A 19,219-nucleotide genomic window follows, 5' to 3' on the forward strand; every position below is an offset into this window, starting at 1 on the left:
CCAAATACCAACTGATCTGAAATACATAGGGCTGTCCTGCACGTACCCCTCCTAGACAGGCCTTAGGCAATATGGGATAACCACATGCTCTACCTGGCTCCTCAGAAACCTCTGAAACAAGAGATTTGGGGTTCTTGTTTGCAAGATCTGGAGAAGGGGAGGCCTGACTTGGTGGAATGGTTGCAGGGGGTGGTCGCTAGCAGCGAGCAGGCCCGGCCATGCGGAGCTGGGGAGGAACACGCTCTCCTCACAGAGCGGCTGCCGTCATGCTGAGGAAGTTCAAATGGTTCAAATGAAAATAACACAGGGAAGGAAAAGAGTGTAAGGTTGAGGGCTACTGAATGGACTGTCAAGAAAACCAGGGATGAGCCTGACCCATAAGGGACCAAATGAACACTAAACTCTCCCATCCTCCCCCACCACAACCTCCAACCATTCTTTTAAAACCAAAGGCCTTTACAAGACAAGGAGTTACAACCCTGACACACAATGCATCTCCTTTCCTTTACTAACATTAGAATCACTTTGATTTATGCAACTGTACTGCAAATGGTATGCAGATGGGGATGGAACGAGGACAAGAGAACTAGTCACAGAATTGATCAATGCAAGAGATGATTCACTTGTGAAGATGGAAGTCTGTTAAGGTCCCCTAAATTACCTTATTCCTTAAGAAAACACAAAGTAACACAGTTCTACACTGAAAAGGGGAGAGAAAAATAACCCACAGGTCACAATAAGCTATGGGACGATTCCTTACCCTAGAGAAGTTGCAGGTTCCCAAGACAAGAAAATCAGCAGGCATTTTTTTTTTTCAACACCTGCGAAAAATGCCACAACGAATGACACCTTGACGTTCCTAAGTGCAGTGTATGAAATGCACCCACTGCAGATACAAGAGAAATAATACACACCAACACATTTAGCGCGCTAGGAGTTAGTAGATGGGAGAGAGAGGGAAAAAAAAGCTTAAAAATTTCCTGAAATATCAGTTTAATATTAAACTTGCTTCTGTTGCATCACTCATTTTTTGGTTACACACCATTGTGTAACAGTAGTTCAGGCAAAAAAAAAGGGGGGGGGGGAAAACGAGGACTAGAATGCAGTTACTAGCATAGCTGAACTGATGTTGCCTCAACAACTTTTATTATAGGATGATGCTTAGCTTTTAGAAGCAAATATAACAAAAGTGGGTCTTCTAAAATAACTTCACTAAGACATTAACCCTGAAGCTGTAAGTTCCTGGCCAACACCCAAGCTGCTGAAGAAACTAACTTTCAAAAAGAAGTTTTGAAAAGTTTTTACTATTTTGCCTTTAATCTTTCTAGTTTTAAGGAAAAGTTCTATAGCATTAATTATTGATTTATTATATTATTATCATAGTATTAATTATTGCTTGATAGTTCTCTTACCTGTATCCTGCCAAGCCAATGGATGGGTGAAGTCATCAACTACAAAAAAAAACCCCAAAAGGCCCAGACAACAAACCTAAACAAAAGAAATCCAGTCACTCAAACCTCCTGTTTTTACTTATTAGTTTATTTCAACTTTTTTTTTTTTTTTTTAAAGAAACCACACACACTCTTGCCAGCCACCTTACTCTATATTCTAAACAGAAAAACAAAGCAAACAAATATTATTTGCAGTTCTCTCACAGCCAGTAGATAGCTACAAAGAAATAGGAGCCTTAAGACCTGTGAAATGACTTTTCTAGGGAAACACAGCAGCATTAAAAGAAATATTAATCTATCCCAAGTTTAGCTTGCTAAATAGAGCACTAACAACAGTAAAGTAAAAAGGTGAAATGCGTTATTATTTTTTATGGTAGCTTGATATTTAGTTTATTTGGAGAGAAGAGATAGAGACTGTTCATTTAAAACTAAAAGCTAGCTGGATTGTCTCAACTGTTTTTATTTTCTCTCGGGAGACTCTTGGAGAAATATGGGATTCTGTGCTTTTTCTCACATATTAAAGCCATTTGTTTTATGGAGGCTGTATAGCATCCCTCTCCACCATGATGAATTACTACTTCTATTATCAAAGTAAAATGTGTAACAAGGAATAAGATGCATTTAGTATCACAGAATGTGTGAGCTGGATACCCCTCATTTTGATCTCCAGACAGCCTTGTGAAAAGACTCCTTGGAAGGGAAATAAGTATGATAATATCAATGTCTTCCCTTCTCAGCATGAAGAATGTTACTGACATATCTACCCATCTTTCCAGGTCAACTACTGAACCCCCTCAGCTCCCCAAGCAGTGTGAAAGCTGCCGCTGCACTCTGAAAACAAGGTGCATAAGGTTACCCAAAATAACCACAAGACAGTCAAAGAAAGACTAAGATCTATGCATTTGAGTTTAAGCTACACTGCCTTCAAAACAATCATGCTTTAGCTAATCTATATCCATCTCTATTGATTATCTAGGGCGCAGAACACTCACAGGTCCTGCTCTCGGTAGTAAAATTTCTGACATAAAATGAAAAACTAGTGAATATTCTGGACTACCTGGTATATGTAATCCTAGGCCAACTCATTCATTGGCAAGAATGATATAAACACCACATTTACAAACAGTTCTGTCCTGATACTGTCTACAGCTACTGCCTAACTTGTACCAGCAAAGACTACATTATCTATAATGCGGTAGCATCCAGAGATACTAGGGTAAAGATGCTAAGGATTCTGTGAAAATAGATGCATTTCTTCTGGGTTAATATGAGCAGACTACAACAGAACCAAAGCATCCTTTAATCAAGGACAGCAGAAGATGATGGCAGATCAGATTTTCAGGTCCATTATCATCAATTATGGAAATCTGAAATTAAATAAGGCCAGAAATGGCAATGTTTGATTTAACAACTGCACAATTTTAATACATAAAAATAGATACTAAGTAATCAACAAATTTATACAAACCAGGTTTCTTTAGTACGGTACAAAACAATGATAGAGATAAAAAGAATTGCTGAATTACAGGGCAAGACAAAAGGACAACAAAAAAATCATTGAAGAATTTTTTTAAGTGATCAGAGGCTTATTTCATAAATAAGTGCAATGCTTTCATATAACAAATACAAAACTTACTATTTATTAACATCAGGAAATATATAAAATGTCATTACATGATAGTATCTTATTTAAAAACTGATGCGAATACAATAGCCTTTTTAGAATTCTGAGGTAATATTACACAGTAAATCAAAAAAGCTTTAATAAATAAAACTAAACCCAATACAGTGCAATTCAGTGGAAATAAGATAAAGCTTTTATTTTAACAATAATAGATAAATAGTTATTAAAATTGGGCTTAAGCCGTAAAAAAAATATTTTGGCTAATGTGCCTTCTTTTCAGATAAATGTATAGATATTCATGATCCAACATTCCACAATTCCAGCTCTACAGGGGGAAAAAGGGAGTTGCTTGATTCCATATTTCTTACCTACATCCTCTTCTGCTGTTAGGTTCAAGCAATTCTAAATTTCTGCCTAGTTCATTCAGTGCAATGGTGAAAAATTTAACATCTCAATTCCTGCAAATTGAAATCTATTTTAAAATCTCAATTTTTGAAAGAAACGGTATACAATTCCCAGTTTTGAAGTGTTGCTTTTAACACAGACAACGCTATCTTAATATTCTTCCAAGCTCAAGTAATTGAATTTTAGTATTTGTTTCAGTAAGAGTACAATTAATACAGTGCCAATTATTGTAAAGCATCCCACTAGTTGTCCCTGCTTTAATAAATTAATAAAAAAAATCCCTGACTTCTCTAGGTAAGAGAATAAAATAAAATTTACCCTTAACTATATAAGAAAACCCACAGTGGCTTTGGGACTACAGTTTAGACAAATGAATTTGTTCACCATGGGAAAATCTGGTGGTTGTAGGCAAATGAAGGGAAAGCAAGAAATATTTTCCTATTATTGAAAATAAGTAATTGACTACAGACACTAAAAAAAAAATTGAGCATCCAACTCCCAGTAGAAGTCAACTGGTAAAGGTGATAAGTTAGATGCCTAAATATCTTGAATGATCTAGGTCTCATTCAGCAGAAATAATCTATAGAGCAACCAGTAGCTTTTTATATGAAAAAACACTACCCTGCATACTAATAGATTCTGTTTAATTAATAAATCGTAGACTTGTAATTACATTTTAGAACAATTTTTCCCCAGCTTCTAGTTTGCTAATTCTGAACAGGCATAGTATATGTATTTTTTTTCCAGCTTAGTTTATGCAGGGGGAACTACCAAATATAGGCTTTGGGGGTTGATTTTCAAGCTAATGAGGTCTTCAACCTTCTGCTAGAATGTTGTTGCATTCATTTATGTTATAACTTAAGACTTTCAAAGTTGCTGAAAGGATGATAGCATGATACACTGTATTTCATTTTTTTCTTCTGTTGCAGATTTCATTCTTTTCCCAAAATATTTTAATACGAGGAACTTATTTAAAATATCTGGCTTTGTTTACTCTATGAAACTACAGTAAATCTGAAAGGAGGAACAAAGACATTGTTCAGTACCTGTAGTTTGAACTTGAGTCCACTTAACCTGAAAATTACCTTTTAACCTCTGTGTACAGTCAATCCTGCTGATCTGTAAAAGCTGAATATAGAACATTTAAAACCTCTTATTAATAAAAAATAAACTTTTAGCAGTAAATGACACTATCAAAACTGTATTTGTTTACCGGCAGTTATTTACATGCTTCTTAGCTTGTTTAACTGAGAATGAAAACCATAATATTAAAACTGCATACATTTTATAAAGATTAAAATTCCTATTTGCCTTTCTGAAAATATGGCTACATGCTGTATTTTACACTCTACTGTTCATGTTAATTGAAGACATTCTACCACTGGGATTAGTTAATCAAGAAATATTCTGTATATTATTTCCCAGTAGGATACCCATGATGTAAAGTAATTATGGTTAATGATAAAGTGCTATTAGGAATCACTAAGAATGAGATATAACTTAGAACTTGTTTTAGTCTTTTTTTTTTTTTTTAAACAAATATACCAACTTTTTGTTGGAAGAATACTTTCCCTAACAAAGCAAGCAGTAAATGTATTGCTATGCAGCAAAAAAAACCCACACACTTCATATTTAATTTAAAAAAGTTGGGTAAGACTTGCACAGTATCAAGAGACATAACAATGAAAAGCTTAAAGGCACAATTAGAAGATAGTGAATGCTACATAAAAACGCTGTTCTTGCAGTATTTTCTCTCATTCTAGACCAAACCCCTCTGCATTTGAAATCCCAATTATCAACTTTTGCTTCAACTCTTTCTTGTTCTTGTAAGGAGGGAGGCAAAGCTGGTTGAAGCAGGTATGAGCCACAGGTAACCTAAAAAAAAAAAAATGCACTCAATATAATACAAGAAAAGCAGGACTGTCATTTACCTACACATTTCCATTTAAACATTCCTTTCAGAAAGAAACCTTATAAAATAAACATTCATGCTAGTGTTACTCTTCAAGTTATGTTGTAAACATAAACACCGGTACTGCTAGTCACCCGCGCCTCAGGTGCTCAGCCTGGTTTCTTTGCTTGCAATCCCATTTCCCCTCCTTTTTGGTTAAGTTGGAAACATTCCTAAGAGGTTTTCCAAACTCCAAGTAGCCACACAACTTAAAATCAGGTCTTCTCTACATTTAGAGATGCTTGCCATATAATACAAAGACTCAACATATGAAACACTCAGTAATAAATTTGGAATAATCAAAATCCACAATGTGAAGAAGTGGAGCATGCAGTAGGCACGGACACAGCTAGCCAGACCAGAGTTACCGTAAGGATACCGAAGGCTGGAAGTTCAGCCTGGTGAGATACATCCTTGCAGACATATATGTCAGTGCAACACCGAGGAGCTCATTGAATCCCTGGGAAAACAAGAGTTCCAGAATTTTGGCCCTAGTCAAACCAATTTTTGAACTTGTGAGATTCTCCAGGAAGCTGAGATGGCATATATTTGTAGGAGTCTTGTCAGACTGCCTGACAAACACATCACTAAGCTTAGTTTGGTAAGAACTATTCTTAGAAATGTTTAGTTTGTCATCAATACTAGATGTCAGCAGGGCCAGCCTTACAGCCACAGGCAGGCAGAAACTCTGGGATGTTGCCGCCCTTTACACACTCAGGTGACAAGCAGGAGAGCTCTCCCTGATCCCTGCGCGTGAGCGATGAGGTGCCAGCGCGAGTGATGCGGTGCCCGTCGATGCGCGCAGCTGACTGCACGGAGTGTTTCCTAACACACAGACCTGCACAGCTCCAGCACACATACTGCTTACATACATATTTTTCCAGTTTCAAGAAAAGCAGCAAGTAACAACAGAGTGAAATTAAGCAAATTCAAAGATGACAGAATTTTCTTTTTTTTTTTTTTTTAAACCAGATCCTTATGTTCAGTTAACATACTGGGGCAATCAGTTATTTGAATAAAGCTTTAGCAATGATATGGACAAAATTTAACAACAAAAATGGAGATGGCATGTACATAGCTCAGGGCTCCATGAAAACCATCAAAACTGTGACCTTCTAGAAACATAACAAAAACACTTAAAAGGAACTATATTGAGAAAGGAGGGTAAGCCAGACGTTTTTGCTGAGAAAGCTTCAGAACCAGTAACTTTTGGAGACAGCCTTCCAAATTAAACAGAATACCTCCATTCTTGAGAGGGAAAATATTAACTGGAAAGTATGAGGAATTTTTTCAATTTCACTTCAATACAAATAGAACCACCAGAAATCTAAGTACTTGTCAGGAGCTTCAATTTAACTTTCACAATGAAGTTATAGGCTGCTTTGTTCCTAGTGCATTGGAGCAACCTCTGCATTAGCAATTCACTTACTCACCGGAGACCATAAAGGAACACTACGTCTTTACCAGTCATACATGTTAAAATCCTTATTTAGCCCGTCAAGAAATAACGTAAATGTTTTTCTGCAGCTGCATGGGCTGCTATTCATTATGACAAGCAGACTCAATGATTTCAGAAAAAAATTATGGTGATTCACAGTGTATTTTAATTAACTCAGCTGTCATGCTAGGAACATTAAAGCTAATAGTTTCTTTGTACTGAAGACATGTAAGGAAAATCTTCATAAATAAGTAATTCCTGGACTCCAGAGTAAATACCGCCTGGAGAATTGATTTTGTATTAGATAATCATCTGCTAAATTTAGCTATTCAATAAATGGGTTTGACAACATTTTGAAGACAATCTAGAAGAGATTGTACAGTTTTTCTCCCTTATAAGTTAGGGTGGCTTTTTTGTTGTTTTGTTTGCCTTTTTTTTTTTTCCTCCTACTAAAGCACTGAAGAGCAACAAGAACTCCTTAAGAAAGAATTTAAGAATTAAATAAAAAATATCCCGAAAATTATTTACCAATTAGTGGAGGTTTCACTCTTTGAAATCTTGAAATTCAAATCAGCCATTCCTCCCACAGGTACTCTATCACTTCCTGTAGCAAAATGTAGCAGCTTCTTTTGAAGGTCAAGAGAAAATCCAAGTACTACATCCCAAAAGTATCTGTATCCAAGACAGAACAAGAATAAAATGGTTTTGTAAAGTGAAATACCCTGACAAAGTAGGAGAACAATATGACTGCAAATATTATATGATGAATTTTAAGTAGGTACAAGTTTAATTAAACTAATAAGTAGGACATTAGTACTATCCCAATATGTAAATTTGTTTGAAACAAATCTAGGAGATTTGACACATACTACACTATGAATTTTGCAATGATGCACTGTCAAAATATGCCCCAAAACCACTTACCTATGAAAAATAAGTGTTGTCCTACTACTATTAATATCCTGAGTGTTAAGTAACATTAGTAGACAAAGGCATTTTTAGAAGATTGGATAAGATTTCACCATGCAGGATTTTGAAACTACGGTTCTTTTTGACTACTTCCAATTCAAACTGGTTACATCCTTCTAAAGATACCCAGCTGCATATTATAATATTAAAGCTCTAAATGTTCCTACTTGCAGATAAATTATGTCTTTTTGTCTTATTTGGTAACACATTTTTAAAGCTTCAATCATTCATGATTGATTTTCAGACTATATTTAAAGAAGAGATTATTCCCAACAGTCTACCATTTTAATACGTTTTAAAATTCACTATTTAGTACGAGGGGGAAAAAAAAAAAAAAAAAAAAAGGAAAGAAAAGTTTTAAAAAAAAAAAAGAGCCTACCGTATAGTAAGATCAGTTTTCTGGTAGCCCTCATATTGTGTACTTCGTTGTAAAGCAGACATATCCAGTTCAGGACTACCACAGACAAGAATTTCAACCTCTTCTGGACGAAGTAGCTGTCAGAAATTAATCGCAAAATATTTAATTTTTATTAAAGATGAAAAGTGATGCTACAAGATTCAGACAAAAAAATATTTACGATATTTTGCTGGCACTATAGAAATTTAATAGTATTCAAAGATAAATTTATAACTTTGATCTGACCTTGTTTCATAGAAAAATAAATTTCTGAATATTGATGAATGCCTTACTACATATATAGTAAAAAGCAAAGTTACTGGAAAACATGGTATTTTAGCATATTTCTTTTACTTACTTCTTCACCATTGTTACATTTATTACACTGACTTGCTTGTCTTCCAGTTATATTACAAATGGGTCCTTTTTAAAAAAAAAAACAAAAAACAAAAAACCCCACTATTTCTATTTATATCCAAGATGGATTGTTAAGGAGCAGTGGCAGAGGGCACCTGGTTTTTCATTATAAACACTACTGTGCAATGGCAATACATAAAACAATAAACCATGTTAAATGACTGCTAAACTTACACTAGTAGAACCTACTTTTTAATCATTTACTACAATATTGTTAAGCTGCATGAAAGTACTTCATGGCATTTCAATGGATTTTCAGGCTCCTTCCTGAAACTTCCTTGCAGTTCGTCACATTTCACTTTGCTGCAAGTATGTCATATTTGGCTAATTTCACAGGAATGCAGAAATTCTCATGCAAATTATAATCGTCTCTTCCTTCTCTTCTTACTGCACAAGGAACAATGTAAAATATAAAAGATATTCCAACAGCCAAATAGGACTGAATACACAAGAATCTATCATCAGTCGCTTTGATTATTCTTCCTGCAGAAGTTAACATGGGTGTTTGGAGCTTTGCTGCGTATGACCGTAGGCAATACACACAATCCTTGGGAATGGTCACACGAGAGCTTATGAACTGTCAGCAAATACATGCTGTTAAATATAAAATAATTGGTGGACGTTTTTTATCCATTTCTGAAGGATCGCTAAAGATATCAGCTCGTGGCCTGCTTAATTACTTCTGTTCTTGCACTCGTGGGATGCTTGCAAACCTGCTCCCAGTGCATTACACACCCTACAAATAATGGAATTTTATTCTTTAAAGTAGTTAGGCATAACTTGGCTGTGGTCTACTGTGTTACTCTGATCTCCCCTACTCTATTCCACAAGCACATTACTGTTAAATAGGGTCCTCAATTTGTGACATTTACTATTTTGTTATTTTCCCTCTTCTCTTGTAAAATTACTGGTGGGCTGAACAACAAAAAGAGCACGAAAAAAACTATGTCTGAACCTGCGACTCTTCAGAATCAAAACAAACATCTCTGTGCAGTTGTAATTAGAGGTTTTCTCAGCTACACGGGCTAATCAAGATTCTTTATGAACCCTAAAAGCAACCACTGGAGTTACTGAGTAATTGGCATCGTTAGACATTTTCACATGATTGAAACAGTAGTGAAAAATTCTGCTTTACTTTATTCTTACCAGTAGCGCATATGAAGCACAGACACTATGAAATCCATAATAGAAAGCTGCAAATTGTTTGTAGATTGATTTGTTGAGAAGAAAATCAACATAAAGCTGCACATATTCTAAAGAGAAAAACATTTTAATTTTTTTGTTACATAAAAGTTTTAGACAATCATTTGTTGCACTAATTCAAATTGCATTGAATTTCTAAAGATGAACAGATGTTATTCAGGTACAGTTAAGATACTATTAAAGTTGGTGGGTATACCAGAAAGAATTTTAAGAATTTCAGTTTCACACTTTGTCAAACAAAACGTAAAAATATAAAGGGATAAATTGATATATTTAGGTATGTCAAGGCTGTGTAATTAATATGTATCGTAAGTACCTTTTCTATTCTGATTTGTAACTGGAATTTTATCTCCATTTGGCTTTAGGTTGTAAGATTTTATAACACCAAATTCTTCCTGAAAAACCTGGGGAAAGAGGATTTAAGCTCAGTGCCAGAGAACATGTTCATATACTCACAGAGGACAAAGCTTTTCTTTATTACTATAAATATTAATCTGTTTCTCTGTTTAGAGCATGTTGCAATTATAATGATATATTTTTTTTAATTAAACGTTACAACTTGCAACAATTCCAGGGTCTAAGTCATGGACTGCAAGGTGATGGTGCCATAGGAAGCAAAAAGCTAGAAATGCAGCACCAGCAGGAGGTGGGACCCTGGCAGTCAACACTCAGATTGACTTGAGCAGCCACAAAGGCCCAGCTCGAAGCCCTGCAAGATGGGGTGGGCTGCGGCGTGCGTAACCCCAGGGGCTCTGCTCATCCTCACAACGGAGCTGTCCTTCCTTCCCAGCCCCTTACACGCCAGGCTGCACAAGCACGCTTTGTGGGCCGCTGCACAACAGAGAAACACTGGCTACAAATTTCTGAGGAGGTTTGAGAATCACTTAATAGCCATGTATGTAATGACCTGAAAGGTTGAGTAAAAATCCTCTTCAACATTGCCTTCATAGGCTAGAAGTTCACTTAGTCCATGGGCCAATTCCTGCAACAACAGTAAAAAACCTTTAGTAAGCTCGCAACATTAAAGGATGTGCTTTCCATGGGCATATCAGAATTGTTGTTCCGTACAAAGCGTACAAAGAGTCTTGGAGGGAGGGGGAAAAAAAAAATAAATAAAAAGGCTATTCAAAATGTATATTCATACAAAAAATCCACAGTGCCTAAATAGTGTATTTGAAAGTTTTTTTTTTCTTCCCTTTCATTTCAATCTAAACTGTTAAATTTTCTTTAATTCTCCTTTTAACTATGGAATATATGTCCAGAGCATTCATGCTGAACTTTAGTACTCTAACTTCAGGTAAAGCAGATCTTTAAAATTCTACCATGCTAAAGAAGGTGGAGAATTTTTATGTTCAATGGAAAAAGGGAGACTGTTTATCAGTCAGTGCAAATTAAGCAGCTGTTGTGAAGCTGTCTATGAATCATGCATTAAGTTAAGTAAGACAGACTAAATAATAATTTAGCCTTTAAAAACACTTAATACTTACTGGCATAACTTGAATCAGGTCTTCTAATGTAACATCACAGATGCCTACAAGTGTATTATGATCACAGGGAACAATGGGAGGACTCAACAGTTTCTTGTAACAGCAAGGTGGGAAACGAATATCCAAGGTGATGCTGTTATATACAGCAAGTCCCATAAGCTACACACGTCAAAGGTTAAGGGAAGAAAAACTCGCATCTTTACTGTAGTTAGTACTTTAATTAATTTGGAAAAAAATATTCTAATATTTCCTGAGTATACTCTAACGCATGTCAAATAAACTGACAGAAGTTATTTAAGTTTCTTGGACTGACATTCCTTTAAACACCATTTTATATTTCCATTAGGTAATAATTAAAGCAGTCAAGTTACATACTGAAAAAGATCTGAAATCTTTCGTCATAATGTCTGATAAAAGTATTCCCCGAAGCAATTGTTTCAATGTATTGTTTTGATAATATTGTTTGGGAAAGAAGAAGTATAATTACAGATATAGATTTTTTAATCCAAAAAATTCAGAAAGATGGAAAAAGTAATTTTTCTTTTGAATAAAATTAAAAACATGAAAGTGCCTGTGCTGGCACTACAGTTCATCAACTAGCCCATTTAGAAATATCTGACAAAACATTATAGTCACAGAGTTTGCAGAAATAGGAGTGGGAGAAAACAAGATTCTAGTTAAAACTTGCATGTACAATAAACTGTTTTCTCTACTCAGACTTGTATTTTTACTGCCAGATTTGTAGCCCAACTGTTTTAGCTTCATATTGAGGGCAACTTAAACTCAAGAAATATCCCACACTTTGTCACAAATATTAAACATGTAAAACAAACACAAAGCTAGCATAATTGTCAATTAGTTTCAATTAAGTAGATGAATCATTCAATTTGGTCCCTTTGCCCCATACTCATGTTAATTAATGACTTAAGTGTATCTCTTGATAAATGAGGCAATGCCTTCCATGTTCTTTATCTTGTTTAAATAAGAGGTATCAAAACATTAAATAATGAATTACCTGAGCTAACAATTTGGAGTACAAATTTGAATTAGACCAAAAATTAGCACAGTAGGCCCAACTCAGTTTTCTGTTAGTAAAATGGGGACATCGTCATCTCATTATTAACATGTCGAGAACTTCATCATTTGGCACAACAGAAACCCTAGAAAATAAACCAATGTTCAAGAGAGCATTTGGCTTCCACTCAGTTAATCGCCCAGCCTCAAACACACACATACTGTTAATAAGGATTTAAATGAATTAATGAAACACTGATGTACGCAGGGTCACTTACGTTTACCGAATGACACTGAAAACCTAACTCTGTAAAAAATGAACCCGTATGCATAAGAAGTTGCTCCTGCAATCTTAATTCTAGTAATTTCTTAATTCAAACTGTACCACACACTCATACATAAACAAGAGTATGAGTTTCTTCCTGTTTTTAGCTCTTCTGCTTGAATGAGGTTCTTTTTAGATGTTCGAAGTGCAGCATCCTTGCGTACAGGGCACCAGGAGGAGGTGGCAGCAGCTCTTGGTGCCCCACGAGCTCGGGTCGGGGCTCATTAACTACATGTTCACACAGCACCTTCTAGCGAAGGTAAAGGATACAGCGCCCACCAGCCGGAATTCAGAGTAATTATCACACTTAAAGCTGCTGAACCAGTGGCAGTGGGAATCCTTGTGATACGTGAACATACCTGTAAACACAGGAAAGATGCTCATTGCAAAGCTTCAATAAAAACCCATGCTAAACCATTTTTTTCCGCAGATACACCCTTACAAGTGTGTCTATTGGCATATATCTCCAGGCTTGCTTTCAATCCTGTGCCCACCCTTCCACAGGAGAAGCAGTGGACAGTCTCACAGCAAGGATCACCACGTGCAGCTCCAAAGCGGGATCAGAGGCATCACTCCTGATGGGCATTTGTGCAGTAGATGCTTCAGTACCTCTAACAGCAGATGTTCTTCTCACCCATCTATGACACCTAGTTCAGTGCTTTATAATCTGTCCAGTCAGAGATGTAACTATCCCTAAAACTTCTGTACTGTACTGTAAGCCCACCTTTTCCTGCCTGCCAATATCAACAGCAAAACACAATCTTTAAAAACAGTGGCATGAATTCCACAATGCAAAAACTGCAAGCTTTACCAACCTTAGAAGACAGCTGTATAAAGTCTTTCTTATATACACACTAGCAAGAAAGGAGTATTCTTCAAATTTGATGTGGCTAAAAATTCAATTAAAGAAGTTATAAAACAAAAAAACCCCAGACAACTAAAATAAATAAATAAATATCAAAACTGCCATTGCCCTAAATTATAAGTTAGAGCCTATGAAAATCAGGACTGTAAAATGATATGACTATTTACATCAGATTTTAATTTTAAGAGCAACAGAAAGGAAAAGTCTATGCAAGGAAACAACATAACAGCTTTAAGAAGCAGAAAAAATTGTCAAAGCAGCAAGAAAAATAATTTATATGCTAGTTAAGCAAGCGCCAAGAGCAAAATTAACTTCAATCCATAACTATATTGGATAGCATGTTTTAATTTGTTGAGACTGAATGGGCTTGAAATTTAATATTGTTTTCACAGTCACCGTGTAAACAAAAGCACTAAATGGTCCTCAGGATATCTAATATGCAGCATGTAGTTTCATTTCCTTTTGAAAGGCAGGGAAAAAAAAAATAGAGATTGATAAAACAATCAAACTCCTTGGTAAAAAACAAATATATATTATACACACACACACACACACACACACACACACACACAGAGGCAGTAACAACAAGGCCCTTCATCCTTCCAAACTTCCCTGGCAGACACTATTTGCAATTTAAGCACTAAAGACAGCAGATTATACAGTCCCTTTACAAGGGACGAGAGCAACTCCAACTCTCCTCCCTTACTTGGCTGATATTCGTATCACTGAAAGAATTTACACTTTAAAGTGAGAAAACCTGCCAAAGATGGTGAAAAAACCTACTCTCTAATGTTTCCAAACTCATCAGTTAGCAAGCTCTGCTGACAACACGTTTTTATTAACAAAACGGTCAAGCTTACTGAACAGTTTCTCCAAGATAAATTGTTTCCTATTAAGTTTGTTATTACTAATGCTACTTCTCCACATAGACCCCCCCCCTTTTTTTTTTTTTTTTTAACTAGAAAAGAGGTCTAAGTAAATAATGGTCTCAGCAGGTATGAGATATTTCTGGCTTAAAACTGTAGATTTTTTTTTAAAGGAATCCTATAAGGACCAAGTACAATGTGTTTGTAGGGCATAATCACCTCCAGACAGACAAACAAGCTCTTGTGCTCTATAAAGGACTAGCAGGTGTCATATAACAACAAATATTCAAGAAAGACCTAAACTCTATTTTTCACAAAGATGTCGTGCTGGAGTTTACAGACACTAAATTATCAGTGAAACTGAAGCAATTGATAAATGGTTGGCCACCAGAATCAGCAGTTTGCCACAACCCTGCACGGTAACATCACCCAACCAGTTATTTCTGAAAAACAGGGAGATGTGGGGAGATTCTCTAAAGCAACAACATGAGGAGAGCTGAGTGCAGAGTAAAGCAGACCATGAAAAGTAAGAGTCAAGAACAGCAGGTTAGAACAAATACATTTGATCTTACAAGCTCCTGAGCATCTACTAAGCTACCTACCTCAAAGGCAGTTATGTGTCCCTCTCTATTTTTGGAATAAGAATACCATCCTCTGACTTCAACCAAAGAACATAGTGAATTAATGAGATAATTCTTATGCCTGTTCCAAAAACTGAAACATTCTCTGTGGAGGCCGCTTCAAAGACAATAGTAGTGGATGCTTTGGGAGTAGGTAATTAACCTCAAGGACGGCAGTACAGAATGTCTTGTCAGCAGATAAGGAACAAAGCAAGGAAAAGATAACTGCAACCGCATGGCTGGCACATGATCAAGATGCTGATTGGTTGTGAGTTTCACAACGCTTGTGTTAAGAGAGAATAAAAGAAGTTGGTTTGAGAACAAAGTTGTCTCACTCTGCATCCCAGACTGAGTATGTTTCTTCATAAGGTGAAACAAATGGTGCCCAATGTAGGGCTTGAAGACCAGCTGTCTTTCCAGTTGCACCACCCAGCCAAACTCCAGGATTCACGCTGAAAAGAATCATGAAGATCAAGCTGAAAGGAAGCAAATTTTGTGCGCACATCAAAACCTCTTGAAAGGAAAGAGGTAAACAGCCTGGGACTATGGGGTCACATCTGACAAAGGAACAAAAAGATGTTTTAGAAGTATTTCTTAACATCTTAAAACAACAGCGCAAGAAAATAGATGAGGAAGATCTACAAAAGGTCCTTGCCTCGGCATCTAGAAATGACTCTTCTCTAAACAGTAACAATGTATTTGATCCAGAGAGGTGGGACCAAATTGGGGTCCGACCATGGGACAGTGCCATGCATGGTGCTCAGGCTGCTGCTGGCCTGTTGCCACAGTGGCATGTCATATCTGAAACACTGAAATCCTATAACGGCTCGCAGTTGGTCACGGATGACACGGCCCGGGCTGCTACGATCCCACCTGCGCCGCTGCTACCCGGCCATGTCCCGGTGTGAAATCAGGAAAGAAAAGCCGCTGCAAAAGCCTTCGCGGCACTGACGCCTGGTGACCCGGACGATGACCCTTTTGACCTGAGTCCTACTGACCCTGAAAAAGAGTCAGATTTATACCCCACAGATCCATGTGATAAATGGGCCTCAGTGAAGAGGGGTGCAAAACAGGCGGGGAATGTAGAGATATTGAAGGCTTTTCCTGTAACGTATGCCCCAGATCAAGATCTGCTTCGGGAAGGCCTATCATACAATCTTACTAAGGATGCACAGCGCACAGTGACGGATCATGGCCTTGGCGCACCATATGCCACGCATCTTACACAATCTCTTTGTGATATTTCGGTTTTTACTCCCCCTGATTTTAAAACTTTGTTTTGCCTAATTACGACCAATAAGCAGTACACAACGCAAGAGTCAAAAATGAGACAGCTTGCTGAAGCACAGGAGAAGGAAAAGAAACCCTTTATGGGCTGTTACTGTGGACATGCTAATGGGGGACGGTGACCACAGTACTGCAACAGCACAAGCAGGAATTCCCCCTGAGGGCCTGCAGCAAGTTAAGGCACTTGCTCCCCGTGCCCTTAAGGCTGTCCCGGAGGTTGGTAAACAAAAACAGCCTTTTATAAGTATAAGACAAGATGCGAATGAACCATATATGAAGTTTCTGGATCGGCTTAGTGAGGTGCTGGAGAAGCAGATTAAAAATGTAGCTTTGTGCTTCTTCATTGTCAAACGACTGGCGATTGAAAATGCTAATCCCGATGGCCAGAAGGTCTTATGGCCTCTGATAGATCCCACCATTGACAGTATGTTGAAAGCATGTATTAATGTTGGTTCTAAATTATATGAGTATTCATTCATGGCTGTAGCACTTGCGACAATGTCAATGAAAAAATCCGTGTTTTGCCTGTGGTCAATTTGGACATGTCTGAAAAAACTGCCCAAAAGCAAAAATGAATAAAGGTGGAGCACCCGGAATATGTCCGCGCTGTCACAAAGGACGACACGATGCTAATCGGTGGCAATCAAAATTTGATAAAGATGGTTGACCATTGGTCCCTTCAGGAAACCTCAAGCAGAACGCGGCGAGGGGGCAGGGTACGACAGCAAATCACCCCTCGGAGCAGCCCCCCGGGAAGCAGCCCCCGCTTGTGCACCACCACCACAGACAGCAGCGCCGGGGTGGATTTGGCCACCGCAACACAAGTGATAATTACTGATACATCAGTTGTGCTAATTCCAAGTGGCGTCCACTGCTCCCTGGGGCGAGGAATGGCAGCACTGCTAATCAGGAGATCTTCAAAAACAAGACAAGGGCTATTTGTGTTATCTGGAGTTATCGATGCTAATTTTGAAGGAGAAATTAAGATAATGATATGCACTCCGATACCACCATGCACTGTACCACCGGGAAGCCGAATAGCACAATTAGCAGACTTTTTAACACAGATACGAAATGCTGCAAAAACTAAATGCAGCACAGGTCCTTTTGGATTCACAGGACAACCTGAGACTTTTTGGACTCAACAGATAACTATGAATCGCCCACAGATATCCTGTATGCTACAAGCAGGAATGATAAAGTTTACTGTATAAGGTCATGGATGCCAAGATTTTGATGGTCTCTGCTGCATGAAATATCTGACCCTTTGGGATCCATCCATAAGAGCACTGAAAACTTACAAGGAGTGCAGAAGTTATGTCAAGACAATGGTTTCAATATTCTTTGGAATCTTTTTGGCCGTGTGAATTAAGGGGATATTGCAAATAAGCTTGATGTGTTTAATAATCTTTGCTTGCCTTTTAATTTGTATCCCATGCCTGTTAAAAACAAGGCAATGTTTAATAGACCGTACCTTAAAACGAGCATTCTTTATAAATAAAAAAGGGGGACAGGTGGGAGTCTCAAGGGCAGACTCGAGAGCGCTGGTAGAGCAGCCTTGGGAAAAGGACACCGTTATGCTTGTTGGAATCAAACCATGGGAGTAAATGCAACAAACTAAACAACCTTTTGCTTAGCCATGTCAATGCAAGTTGTAAAGTTTCTAATTATTGTACTGTTTTTTTTTTTTTTTTGTTACTGTGTCTGCTTTGTTTCTGATTGTGTGTTTAACGGTTAAATAATCAATCAATCAAGTTATGGCTGCTCAATTAAAAACAGCTATGGCAATACATCAGTTATATAAAGAAGGGGGAAATGTGGAGGCCCGCTTCAAGGACAATAGTACCCGATGCCTTGGTAGTCAATAATTAACCTCAAGGACAGCAGTGCAGGATGTCCTATCAGCAGAGAAGGAAAAGGAGGAGGACTGCAATCGCGTGGAGAATGTCTTGTCAGCAGATAAGGAACAAAGCAAGGAAAAGATAACCGCAACTGCACGGCTGGCATGGGAACAAGATCCTGATTGGTTGTGAGTTTCACAACACTTGTGTTAAAAGAGTATAGAAGAAGTTGGTTTGAGAACAAAGTTGTCTCACTGCATCCCAGACTGAGTATGTTTCTTCACAAGGTGCAACAATCCTCCACATGTACACTTGTATTTATCTTGGGAGATTTCCAAGGACAAACACTAATATTTGAATGCCTGGAATGACTTTTGGTTATTCTCTCAGTTTGTAAACTAATCCCCATAAGAACTAACCGCCCATTCACTACCCCCATAAGAGCTACTCAGCAAAGAAACTCACAGGGCCTGCTCAAAAGCCCAATTCCACCTAAGCTGTAACAGATGTAAACCATCTCTGCCCCATTCCATAAAATAATTCATGCCCTTTCCCCATCTGCAACAAATGCATCAGTGGATTTTTTTTTTTTTCTCCTCTCAAGCCCACTGCTAGCCTGGAATCCTGCCTGTTGTGTACTCAAGTAGTCACTAGCCAAGGGATTATAATGAAACACAGACATTGAGCCTCTGGTTTACAAGATGAGATTTCTCATGACTGAAGTCCTAAAAGGCACAATCCTACTTTTCATTCTAATTCCAATGACGAGAGATTTCTTCATCTTCTCATTTTGTCATGCCACTGAAATGAAGTCTCAGTTTCTCAAGGACACTCAAACCACCTTGTCAAAATTCAGAGTCTTTCGAGTTCTGCAATAAGTCCCACTCTCTTCCACTATCTTCTAGGGCTAAAATTCTTCCCAACTAAATTTGTGACATGCCTTCTTTTGTTTGCACAATATTAATAATTTGCCTGATACTGGAGATAAATAAAACTTCCTATCCATCATCCCTGTGGTAACTTAAAATGAACAATTTTAAAGCTTGGACTTAGAACAAA

The 19,219-nt window shown here is 37.4% G+C and overlaps 1 protein-coding gene across 1 annotated transcript in view; it reads right to left on the bottom strand.

Moving 5' to 3' along the window:
• Positions 1-4,455: 4,455 nt before the first annotated feature.
• The window catches only part of HECTD2 (HECT domain E3 ubiquitin protein ligase 2), a 38,268-nt gene continuing 23,504 nt past the window's right edge, over positions 4,456-19,219 (bottom strand). The window contains exons 14-21 of the mRNA XM_088528834.1: positions 12,952-13,040; positions 11,343-11,501; positions 10,763-10,837; positions 10,172-10,259; positions 9,799-9,905; positions 8,218-8,333; positions 7,398-7,541; positions 4,456-5,355 (exon numbers count right to left, since the gene is read on the bottom strand). Of these exons, the coding sequence (XP_088384960.1) occupies positions 5,235-5,355; positions 7,398-7,541; positions 8,218-8,333; positions 9,799-9,905; positions 10,172-10,259; positions 10,763-10,837; positions 11,343-11,501; positions 12,952-13,040 (899 nt within the window). The 3' untranslated portion in view covers positions 4,456-5,234. The remainder of the gene's footprint in view (positions 5,356-7,397; positions 7,542-8,217; positions 8,334-9,798; positions 9,906-10,171; positions 10,260-10,762; positions 10,838-11,342; positions 11,502-12,951; positions 13,041-19,219) is intronic.

This window comes from Tinamus guttatus, unplaced genomic scaffold (genome assembly GCF_059628265.1).
Source record: "Tinamus guttatus ecotype Peru unplaced genomic scaffold, ASM5962826v1 Tinamus_guttatus_pri_ptg000314l, whole genome shotgun sequence".
NCBI classification, from domain to species: domain Eukaryota; kingdom Metazoa; phylum Chordata; class Aves; order Tinamiformes; family Tinamidae; genus Tinamus; species Tinamus guttatus.